The 11,994-nt window shown below is 35.5% G+C and overlaps 1 protein-coding gene across 1 annotated transcript; it reads right to left on the reverse strand.

Moving 5' to 3' along the window:
• LOC129001852 (uncharacterized) lies at window positions 1–3,228 on the reverse strand. The gene is made up of 2 exons (XM_054429307.1): window positions 3,084–3,228; window positions 1–740 (listed from the first exon to the last, which is right to left on the reverse strand). The coding sequence occupies exons 1-2, from the start codon at window positions 3,226–3,228 to the stop codon at window positions 103–105; spliced, it is 783 nt and encodes a 260-aa protein (XP_054285282.1). The 3' UTR covers window positions 1–102.
• Between the last annotated feature and the right edge of the window lie 8,766 nt (window positions 3,229–11,994).

Below are 11,994 nucleotides of genomic sequence, written 5' to 3' on the forward strand. Positions count from 1 at the left end.
TTTGAGAAAAGGCCTCATAAAAATCTGCACTATGCATTTGACCAACTACATTTGAGATGTGAGTCGAGTCCGGACATAGATGGGGATTTGGGCACTGTTGAACTAACTCATGACGAGTGGCTGCTGATGCTGGTCCAAGGCTGAAATGTCATCAATGACCCTTAAAACTTGACGTTTAAATAGTTTTATTTGTGAATCACTCAATTCATCCAATTCAGGTAGCAAGCTGAGCAGGAACATCTTAATCCCCTGCTGTCTATCAATCTTCTGATTGATAATGTCTGCATTGGCGTTTGACAGCAATTTAGCCTTTTTGGCTGTAAAGTAGGCAGCAACTAATTGATCAGCTAGAGCTGCAGACCTTTTGTTCTTTTTCTTCTGGATTTGGGAAGTACTCTTTGATGACAAACTTGCAGGGGGGTTTTCAGTTTGTTGAGGTGCATCATATAAATTTGAAGGAGACATTGATAGAAAATTCTGCGGTGCATTTGTGGATTCATCATCATATTCTTCAACTTGGGTTTCAGAACCTTCATTATCACCAGTTGACTGCTGTGTTATGCAGGGTGTAGGCAAATTTCCTGATGAGGGAGAAACCACTTTTATGAATGGCAGACAAAACCTCATTGCATCTTCCAAATAGTAAGCCTTTTTCCTCCCTCCTGAACCACAAGGCGAAGGCTTCATTTTCCTAATGAATACTGTCCGTAGATTTCTCCACTTTTCTTTGCAATCTCTTGCTGAAACACAAATAAAAAAATCAAACAAGAGATGAAAACAATACTTTCAGCAAGAACTTACTGATAAATAAATTCTACAAGAAAAGACACTTATAAACAGAAGTGTGTAGTATTCAATAATTGCTGATAAAAATTACGTTTTATTAAAACGTTTTTATTAGCTCGCTTTTGTGTCCGGTAAAAATTTTGCAATCAATTTTACTAACTTCCAGATGAGCTAGAGACTTTAAACTTGAAACATAGCTCACAAATGGAAGACAATAAAATATTATATAATTTAATTTTCATATTTCCCTTGGGCTACGCCCCATGGGCTTGTTTTTATTAACTCGCTTTCTTGCAAATTTTGATACTTCCCAATGAGCTAGAGACTTGAAACTTGAAACATAGCTCACAAATGGATGACAATGCAATATTATATCATTTAATTTTCATATTTCCCTTGGGCTACACCCCATGGGCTTCCAAATTTTAAATATTTACATTTTGAAAGAATGTAAATATATCAATTAGGCCTAATTTAAGTCAGCTGTAAATACTTAAATTTGACAGTTCAAAGAGCAGAGGTTAAGAGGTACAGGTTATGCTCCCAAGAGATTCTTTATACAAACGAACATTTCAAAATAAAGATAAACAATCTGATTGCAGATAAAGGTGTTAGTTAATAATGTCAATGGTTATTTACATTCTCAAATAAACCTTAGATTTCCCACATGCCTCTGTCTTAATCTGATACAGATGCTTGGAATAGATTTAACATCCACACACATTAAAAACTGCAAAGTAGAGAATAATTTATAAATAAAAACGTTTCTAAAACAAAACGTTTTAAACACACTAAAAAGTAGAAAATAATTTATAAATATGTGGAGAGTATAAATACTTGTAAAATTTAAAACGAAAAACGTTGTGTGCATGCAATTGTTAATAATACATTAGTTCAATAGGTGAAGGAAAATTATCTATTGCATACACCCCACGTTTTTCGTTTTAAATCTTACAAGTATTTATACTTTCCACATATTTATAAATTATTTTCTACTTTTTAGTGTGTTTAAAAACGTTTTGTTTTCAACAAGTTTTTTATTTATAAATTATTGTTACCTTTAATCTGTTTAGATATTTTATTCAAATAACCCGTAAAGTTTGTTCATAAAATGTTTGTTTAGTGATGAACTTTTACTTCAAAACCAATGTTAAGCCATTATTTTACATTGTTGAATTGCTTCCAGGTATTTGGGTACAAAATGTACTGGTGAAACATATGTGACAAAATGCTTATATTTGCCAGAGGTGAGTGCACAGTTAGACAAATTGTAAAGGAAACTTCAGAAACTATGTGGGACGTCCCAAAGGACATTTACATGCCTACTCCTACACCAGATGAATTAAAACATGTTTCTGAAGTTTTGACCTGCTATAAAACCTTCAAAATTGTATTGAGGCAATCGGTGTTATAAGAATTGAAAAAGTTTTTGATTAAATTCTGGATGAAACACGGTGATAATATCCCTCCACCTTCACCATTACGGTACGATGATAAAACATCCCATGTCGCCATGATGATAAAAACATCCCATGTCGCCATACTACTTCGTAAGAGAACATGCATTTCTGCTGACCAGCTTGATGAGGCCTTTTTCCAGCAAAAACCCTCGACAATGTTAAATGGATATAATTACAGGTTGACCAGAGGAAGGAAAACAATTGAATGTGTGTTTGGAATGGCAGCAGAAAGATTTGCAGCGTTGAATGTGCCAATACGATGCTGTGATCCTTTAACAGTAAATAGTAAAGTAAGCGCAAGCTTGTATCCTACACAACTTTGTCCTCAAGACTATAAGAATATAACAAAAATATAACAATCTAGCAGAACATCTGACCAATATTGAACCTTGTCATACAGGATGAATCTTCAGGAACTGCTTTGAGGAATTATCTGGCAAACCATTTCCTTTATTAAAAATATGCAAGTTTACCATAGTAGCATTGCAACAATAAAATAATATTGACTTAAAGTACAATTTAAAAAACTACTGTAGGTACCATATAGTTTTGTGATTAAAGTTATTGATCTTGCCATTTAAAATTAAATGTTTTGTTATCATTTTCAATCCCATTGTTATAAATATTTTTTATAAATTTTAATCCAATTATACCTGGTATTTAAGTGTAACAAGAAATGTGTAAAGAAATTGTGAAAATTATAAAAAAAACCTTTTTATAACATGTTAAACACTTTCGGCCCTTTTGCATGGCCTATTTTTTCTGGTTTATGCATCTGGAGACCTGAAAATGGCAACACATCAGTTATGGCAAAATTAAATATATATGATTGTTTACCTGGCAAACCCAATTCAACTGACACCTCTTTCCATGCTTTCTCCGTCAGATCTTTCCTTGAATATCCTGGCAGTTTGTAGTTGTACAGGACTTCACGCTTCTCCACTTCCCCAACGAGCTTCATGTTGAGTTCTTGATCATTCATTTTGAGATTGACACTATAGGCCGTCAAAATACCACCAAAACACCACGTGGTCTCGTGCAATTAATGACGTCTGCACGAATACTAGACCAGAAAAGTCCTCAACTGTAACTAACTGCGAGCCCACGGTTGTATGTGACTGGTTTCAGACTGGTTTGAGTTCCTGAAACGAACTTGAGATGACAAAAACCAGTCGCAGTCGCGTTGTGTGCGCCTCCCCACTCCGATCAATACATTCGCTTGCCAAGGTCACAAAACAGTTGCGCGCACAACTGGCATGCAACGGTAGTGGTAGTTGTAAAACAGTCACACCGTGTGCGCTGGACCTTAGTTCACGAGCGTAACTTGGTCCAATCGATGCAATTCCCTGAACTAAGTACTAAACTGTCCATTCCAAAATCCAAAAGTCATGTACGTACTTTAAAATTTAATGTAATTAATTTTTTCAGCTGTTGTAAATTTTTACTGTGGCCATCGTATCGATCGAAATTATTTATCGATTGCGCTCACTATTTCGTGCCTTCACGTTGCAAATCTGGAGTGAGTGAGACAAAGTAGGCCTAATTAAAGTGAGACAATGTTAACATTGTTGTTAACATTGTCTCACTGATGAGCGAATTGGCCACTTTGCTTTCAAAAATCAATGAGAGAACATGTACATTGTTAGGTAACTGTAGGAAAAATATAGTTCACTACAAGAGCAAAAAGTTACTTTTTAACCCTCGCTCATTTTCCGAACTCGGTTTCGTTAGATCGTAAAACTTGAAAGAGTCAGGCCCTAGTGATGAAATATAATATTATGATGGTAAATTGTAGCAAACTATTTGGCAAGTAGTCCTTTGTCTAATAAAAAGTACTGACAAATTATTTAGACTTTAAATGAAATGTTAAACTTAATTCATTTATAGAAAGACAACTTTAATCTAACTACGAGTATTTAGCTTTTTAGTTTTAATTTTCTGTTACGAAACTAGGCTACCGAACTCCCGGATATGAGAATTATTTTAACGAGTAAAAAGCAATATTTTCCTGAACAGCTTAAACGCAATTTACCTTTCCCTGCGACAATGGCTTGGCCCAAAGAACACCGAAGGATAAAAAGCAGATTAAATTATAATATAACAGAGGACAAAGGAGCGGTAAACAATAAAATCGGTAATAGAAGAGAAGAAAAGATGCGACGAAGAAGAAAGGGCTCGTGCGAAGCGGTCATGTGCCTTGGACAAAAACTTGTATAACAATAATGGACACAGCCTTCTTGAGTGCGTCGACGAAGATTTGGAACGCCGATTCAATCTAAGAAGCGTTGGTCACAATAACAACCCACGTAGTGGAACTTTGTACTTTATAAGCAATTAATTAGTTAATTTAAAAAAAGTAAACTGAGTTGATTTAGTATATGAAACTATCAAATCTAGACGTCCTGAGAAATTAAGTACATAGTTCCTTCAACTTGACTCTTCTTTATTTCATCAATGTCGGATTGTTCAATGAATAGTCAACGCTTTGACATAATAATTAATAACATAATATTAATACGAAAACTTTAAAAAAGTACAGTACCCCAATAACTTTGATTTATAAAAATTATGGAGTTTAAACAACGCAAACCATTTCTTGACTTTTTAAGCAAACACAAAGACCCAAAATGGAACCCTTCCCATTTTTGTCGACCGCAAAAAAAACGAAGACTACTCGAAACCACAAATATTTAGCCGCTTCCTTTTGTCTGGGCATCAATAATTCATATCCAAAAGCACCCCCGCCTAACCACCGTGTTTAGCTCGGGGCAAAGTCAAAAATGGGGCGGAGGCACCTCTCAAAAACTACCCCCGACCATTGGTGGGGTTCGGTAATGAGAAGATAATAAGCGATAAAAGTCCTTAAAGGGGTAATAAAAGGGTGTAATAAGAGAGGTAACCGTTAGAATACATGGTAAAGGACTGGGGACTATGGAAATAATTAAGGGTTGGACACCCCTCATGTTCTGTCCCAGGGTAAAAGGAAAGATTTGATACGAGATAAAATTATATTTTTAAATGGGAAGGAGGAATTTTGTTACAAAAAGATTCCAAAGTGGTCCTTTCGTCTTAGCGTTTATGGACACACTATTTTGTTTTTAAAGTATTTGACGTTTTGATTTTCAGGGAAGAACAGTGATAACTGGTGGAGTAAAAGTACCCCCGCTGCAGCAAACCTGCATAATAAGCGAATTTCCAATTAATTGCCTTGTTGGATTTCCAGTATAATATTTCATTGAAATTGTCAAATGTATTCATTAAAAACATTCAGTTTTATGAGTACTTAGCCATGCTGCTACAGCAAGACAATGTAGTGTGGGTTTTAAGTGAAATCTTAATAGCTTAGTATGAAATAAATAAATTTGCTAAGTTTGATCAAAATGCATCAGTAGACTAAATAAGCAATCTACAACCGTGGATGTTATTCCCTCATGTCCTATGTTACTCCCATAAGAATTACATGGGCATTTTGAATTTTTTTCAGTTTTTAGGAGTTTTACCCGTAATTATTAACACAAAAAAATTCTTTAGCATACTATATTATAAGTTTTAAAAGCTTTGCAATATAATTTGTAAATAAAATGCAAAATTTTATATTTTGAGGGTCAAAATATAAAAAAACTCTTTTTATCCCATAAACCCCTGTTCCCATAGTCCGATAACGCTGGTTTGCGAACTCGTTCGAATGAACATAGAGTTAAAAAAATTTGTACCAAATTCCATCAAAATTGGCCGATTTGTAATCGAGTCATCATGCTACATACAAATTTGAACGTATTGTGTTTTCGGTCTCTGAGGACATTAAAACGAAAAAGTAAATTATTCCCGCGTCTAGAATCTAGATCTTACCATGGTACATACGGTAATAGCTTATTCCCTGTATGGGGAATTCACTAAAAGAACAAGAAATGAATTTACCATCTTTACTCAGCAAATCAAAATTTCGAAACGGTGTGACCAAACAATCAAGTATGTCTCACATAAATGTAAATAAACTACTGTAACTAGCAAATAAAATTCCCTTTCGAAGTTTTTCCCCAATTTTCAAACACTTTAATCTTCTGTCCAAAAATTCTCCCCAAACAATTTCCTGCCCCGATTCTCGGCTTGGAGGAATCAAATCACGCGTCGAACACGCACGCTATCACGCATGCGCACTCTGGAGTAAATTACACACCTGACCTGACCAACAAAACACCGGCGACTCGACCCAAATTGGACTGTTTGGGGGTGGATACGTTTCATTAGGAATTGAGATAGGACTCAGCATTCCTAGCTCAATTTTGTAAGATTTTCTATCACAAATGGCACAGAAATGGCATAGATCACGCACATAAACATAAACAGTTGACGTCACTAGCCTGAAAGTAAACGAATTTTTATCAAAATTTAAATGAAGCTATCTAAAATGTCCAAAACAGATGTTACGGATATTATTATAGCCAGGCCAGTGACGTAATTTGTTTATGTGATCCGTACAGTTTCTGTTCTAACAACCATGGTAGTTAGGGTGTTTCATGGTAGTTTCATGCTGAATGAAAGTTGTGTTAAATCATCGTCAAGTTTTGGAGAATAAAATCTGCTCATCTGTTGCATGTTTTTTATTACACTACACACAAATGATTAGGCCTACTAACGTAACATCGAAATGTAGATAACTGAAATGCTTTCGGCATAAAACTTGCGTTATTCGGATTTTAAGAACATTTTTTTTATGCTGCAAACTCCAGTTAACTTGGATGAACCCTCGAAAAAAAATACCTCTCTGAACATATCATCATTGACTATATAGAGTCAAATATATCATTCTGTCATAGACGGGACATATTTTCTATTTCTGCAGAGAAGCAGAATTTTTGCAATACAACCGTTAAATTCATAAATGGATAACGGCATCTCTACTGAGAACACCATAGCAGACATTTGACCATGGCTACATATTATTCAGATACTAAAATGGAAAATAAACCACTGTTGCAGTTCGTTTAATTTGCCCGCCGAGGTTTAGGAAAGCCTAACTCCTTCAACCCTGCAATGCAACTTTAACTTCCAACATGTCTGGAGAGTTGCGTTAATATTGACAAGGAGTTCAAAATTTCTAACAACTGTGCACAATCTTTCAGTTTACATTTTGGATGTTGGTCCGTCCCGTAACGACAATTCGTGGGCCTTCGGAGAACATTCCCAAAGACTGTGAATTGAAATTCTCATGTAATTCTTAAGGAGGAATAAGTAGTCCTAACCTGATGTGATTTGCTTGTGTGAGGATACATTTTAAATCAATTAATTTTATATGCTATACTAAGCAATTAACATTTCACTAAAAACAGTTTAATTATCGAACACACTAAACACTAAACACAGTTTATTTATCGAACATATTATTCATCAAACCTAAGTACAGTACTCATTAAATCTAATGTTATTTTATTAATATTAAATAATTCTGTAATGTTTTAGGAAATATTTCAGTGAAAATCCAATCAGGCAAATGGATAGCTTATTAGGCTGAAGTCTGCTAGTTTTCTGTGGTGGAGGTGTTTTATTCCAAATTTGATTACAATTTTAACAAGATAAAGGAAGGTCTACCTTATTTTTAAAGTGTATCCATAACACTTTCTCCCAAGCAAAATGCGACTCACAAACCCCAAACAAAAAAGTAAATTAAAACATCACTTGTTAAAAATAATAATTATTAATCAAGTCTTGTTAGAACCACACATAAAAATGGTAACAGTGTACCACGCAGTATTCCCTACGGATAACACAGCTTACGCCTCTTTCACACGACGCGGCGCGCGCCGTGCGGCGCCCGCCGGATCCGGCGTAGGGCTATGGGAGTATATGAGTCCTTTCACACTATGTCCGGCGCGCGCCGCGCGGCGAATTCGCCGCACGGCGCGCGAGTTACCGCCGGATGCACCTTGAGCCGGACGACAGCGCCGCGCGGCGTCCACGCCGGACAACTCGGTGAAGGTGCATTGGTTCTTATGGGAGCTTTCACACGGTGCGGCGCGCGCCGCACGGCCCAGCACCTACGCTGCCTCATTTTAGGCAAACTACCTGACCAAGAGGGTGCAACAGTTAATTAAGAAATTATATATCGTTGTATCGGAAAATAATATATTTAAAGTTATTACAAAACATACATTTTTATGTTAATCCCATGCAAATCGACCAACTTAAAGTATTAAAACAAAAATTTTCCTTTAATAACTAGAGGAGAATATTTAGTATTAAATTAATAATTTAGTAATTTATACGTAATGAAACATTTTTTTTAACTTCTAGAATACAATATTTTCAGATATGACGAATACTTATATATAATACGTGAAGGTGATTTCTACGAAATACTACTCCTCCGTTAATAATGAACCGATTTTTACAAACGATGTGTCAATATTAAGTATTTGTTGTGTACACGCCCCCTTTCACCAATTCCTGTAGTTAAAGTCCTCGGGCTTTGCCCCTCAGGCCATCAAAATCCCAATGTATATCTTATGAAGACAAGATTTTGTTTAGTTAAACGGACGAATAATTTGTATTAATTACAACTGTTCATAGTACACACATGATACACACGAGTTTTCGTTTTCAGTTTCGATAGATGGAGTGGAGTGAGCGTTCGTTTTCAGAGTGAGTTCGTTTCCAGTTTCGATAACTGGAGTGGAGTGATTGGTTACATTATCTTTGAGTTGACTCTCACACGTCAACGGAAATAGTGACAGTTATTCGTAAAAAAACTCCTTTAATATTTTGCAATTGCCCAAATTCGAGCAACAGGTGCACTAGTTTATTATATTTAAAATTATCCTATTCATTTAATTTGAACTTTTAAGTGGAGTATTCATTTAAAAGCCACAACTGAACAAAAAATAATAAATATTTAGAAGTGCCGGACGGTGCGCGCCGCACGAAACCGTACTAGTGTGAAGACACACGCTTGTCCGGCGCAGCGCCGCGCGGCGGACGCCGTACGGCGCGCGCCGCTTCGTGTGAAAGAGGCGTTACTTTCCCACACTGATAAGCGTACAGACTTTGACCTAATGCGTAGTTTCAAATTATTAGCGAGTAAAGTATGTACATATACATACTAAAACGGCATTAATGGCTCGACTTCTTTCAAGTTTATAAATAACTAGCTACTGTACCCGTGCTTCGCAACGGGAATAAAAATCATTTTAATAATCATTGAGATAGATTTAGGATAAATACTTTATCATAAAGCTTAAGATTAAATAATCCTACCACATAGACGTGTAAAATATATTTAATTTCTTTGGATCAGTTGTCTGTGAAAAATGAGAATATTTGACAGTTCTGGTTGCTTACATTTAAATGTTCAACGCAAAGGTCGACATTGTGAATTTTCCCATGCTTCCATGGAGACCAATTAATTAATATTTACTTTTAAAATCCTTTATATTCTGTGCTCGCTGTAAAATCCTCATTAAAAAACTTTGAACATCCAAGGGGCGTAGCCTGAGAGGAACTCAGGGAAGTGAATAGCCCTACGACATTCCCTAGATATGTGGATCATATTTGGGTTAATTTTGGCTGTATCGGTTTAGTATTTTAGTCGTGACAGCTGCCCAGACAGACATACACCACCTCAATTTTAATAGTATAGATATACTAAGATAGGGTTTATGTCGGAATTGCTGAGTCAAAAATCCAAAACAAGCAACCGCAACAAAAATGATTATTATTATATTGTTGAAATAGTAACACAGAAGTTTAAAACTGCATAACTGTATGTAAAAACTTGCAAATCAATAATTAATTTGGCGTGAGGAATTCACGCGTTAAATATACACGCAAGCATTTAGCCCGGAAACAGCTGTTTGCCACCTGATTAATGAAATTGGATTTCATTTACGTACTAATTGTACTGTAATGAATTTGTACTAGGCACTAGCTGATTATATTTGGAAAAGAGTGTTTACAAATGAAAACATAACCTAGTACAGGTAAAATAATACAAAAACACTCCATATAAACAACAAAATTTGTACATTCATGAAATTTCACCTGTGAGTTACTAATAATATGAGAAATGAAGATCCGATGAGTCCCCAAAATTTTGGGCGTCCTAAGGCCCTTTTTGGGGCCCTTTTTGTTCCGAAGGGCCCTTGTTCCTGAATAATTTTGTTTTTACGTTTAAGGTCGAGTGAGGTGTGGTTTTCGATGTTTTAGTTATTTTAAAACGATTGGGAATAGTTTTAAGTGTATTAAACCACTCCAAACAGGGTGTTTCGAAATATTATTATGTACTTTTTACGATATTTAAACTTTTATTCATAAAGTGATAAAATTATAGTCTGTCTAAAATTATTGTGCGGTTGGAATTCAACATATGATTTCCCTATCATGGTAAATCTCCCACTCATTTACCCTTTTCTACACTAAAATCCCCGTAACAATCATCTGTTTTATATTGCAGACAGGTATTTTAGAAAGCATTTGTTTATTATGATTGAACTACACATATAATAAAACTAGAAGAATTATTTTAACAATAATAATCTACGTATCAATTTTAATTTCACTAGAAGTGTTGTTATAATGTAATATTAATCCTGGACTAGCATTTATGCTTTATGCTTTTGATGGATTGTTTTAAATACCGGGTGTCCGAAAAAAAAACTGAAACATTTTAAAGGCAAATACTGTTACCAATTAAGAGACTATGTTTAATGTTTTATATATGGATATAATGATTATGAAAATCTGCCGAACGCACCTTTCCCCACCTCCTTCCCTATCTGCGCGAATCCTTTTTTTGAATAAAACATTTTTTACGCCCCCGGTCCCAACTTTAAGTCTTAGCTGTCTGGCGCCCCCCTAAAACACTTGGCTGACTGGCGCCCTAGGCTCCAGCCTAATTAGCCTAATGGGTAATCAGGCCCTGTATTTAAAGCTCAAATTCTTAAGTTTTATTAGAAACTTAGTAGGCTATAACTCGATATTAGCACCATCAGTGGCCCGGCAAAAATCTAAGTGAAATTTGAACTTTTCCCAGGTTTTGGTTAGTACTTCAGGGGATACAAGCGTTGCCATTTAATGTGACATGTTAGATGAGTATTTTTCCCCATAACTGGGTGGCATTGAGATGGGGAATGTCCCTGTCTATTTTCAACAGGATGGAGTGCCGCCACACTACAGTTTGAGTGTGCGAGAGGCGCTGGATACTAGTTCGACGATTGGTGGATTAGCAGAGAAGGGCCCATCCAATGGCCTCCTAGGAGTCCAGATATGACTTCTCTGGACTTTTTCCTTTTGGGGTCAGTAAAGAATGATGTCTACTCGGTGCAGATTCGTTATCTGAATCACTTCTTACTATTATTACTGAGGATAAACTAACATAACAAATTGATCATACTATATTTGAATGAACGAGTTATGTTTGGAGGTGCACACAAATTAAACCATTTGTATGTAGCAGCTATATTACATTTTTTGCTTTTTCCATTGTTTACCCTACTAATTGTATAAATATTTCAAATCCCTAATAATAAAAGGCAAATATGCCTTAGTACACACCAAATAGAAAACAAAACTCGTAAAAATATATAAATATAATTTTATATATACAACCACAAAATGAACCTAATGATGTAAATTTAACAAATGTTAACTGTAATGTGGACGTTAACAAAGTACTGGAGACGTTCCATTACATCATTCACTCTCATAACTGGAAAGATATTCACCATCATCTTCGCTTAAGCCATCAGAGTCAGTG

Source organism: Macrosteles quadrilineatus, unplaced genomic scaffold, assembly GCF_028750875.1.
Source record: "Macrosteles quadrilineatus isolate MER2022 unplaced genomic scaffold, UCM_ALF_1.0 Scaffold_8__2_contigs__length_117827958, whole genome shotgun sequence".
NCBI classification, from domain to species: domain Eukaryota; kingdom Metazoa; phylum Arthropoda; class Insecta; order Hemiptera; family Cicadellidae; genus Macrosteles; species Macrosteles quadrilineatus.

Bases quoted from the DNA above. Each gene is read 5' to 3' on its own strand.
- LOC129001852 (XM_054429307.1), bottom strand. From the start codon at position 3,228: ATGAATGATCAAGAACTCAACATGAAGCTCGTTGGGGAAGTGGAGAAG. The intron at 741-3,083 runs GTAAACAATCAT...TTTGTGTTTCAG, and splicing joins AGTTGAATTGGGTTTGCCAG to CAAGAGATTGCAAAGAAAAG.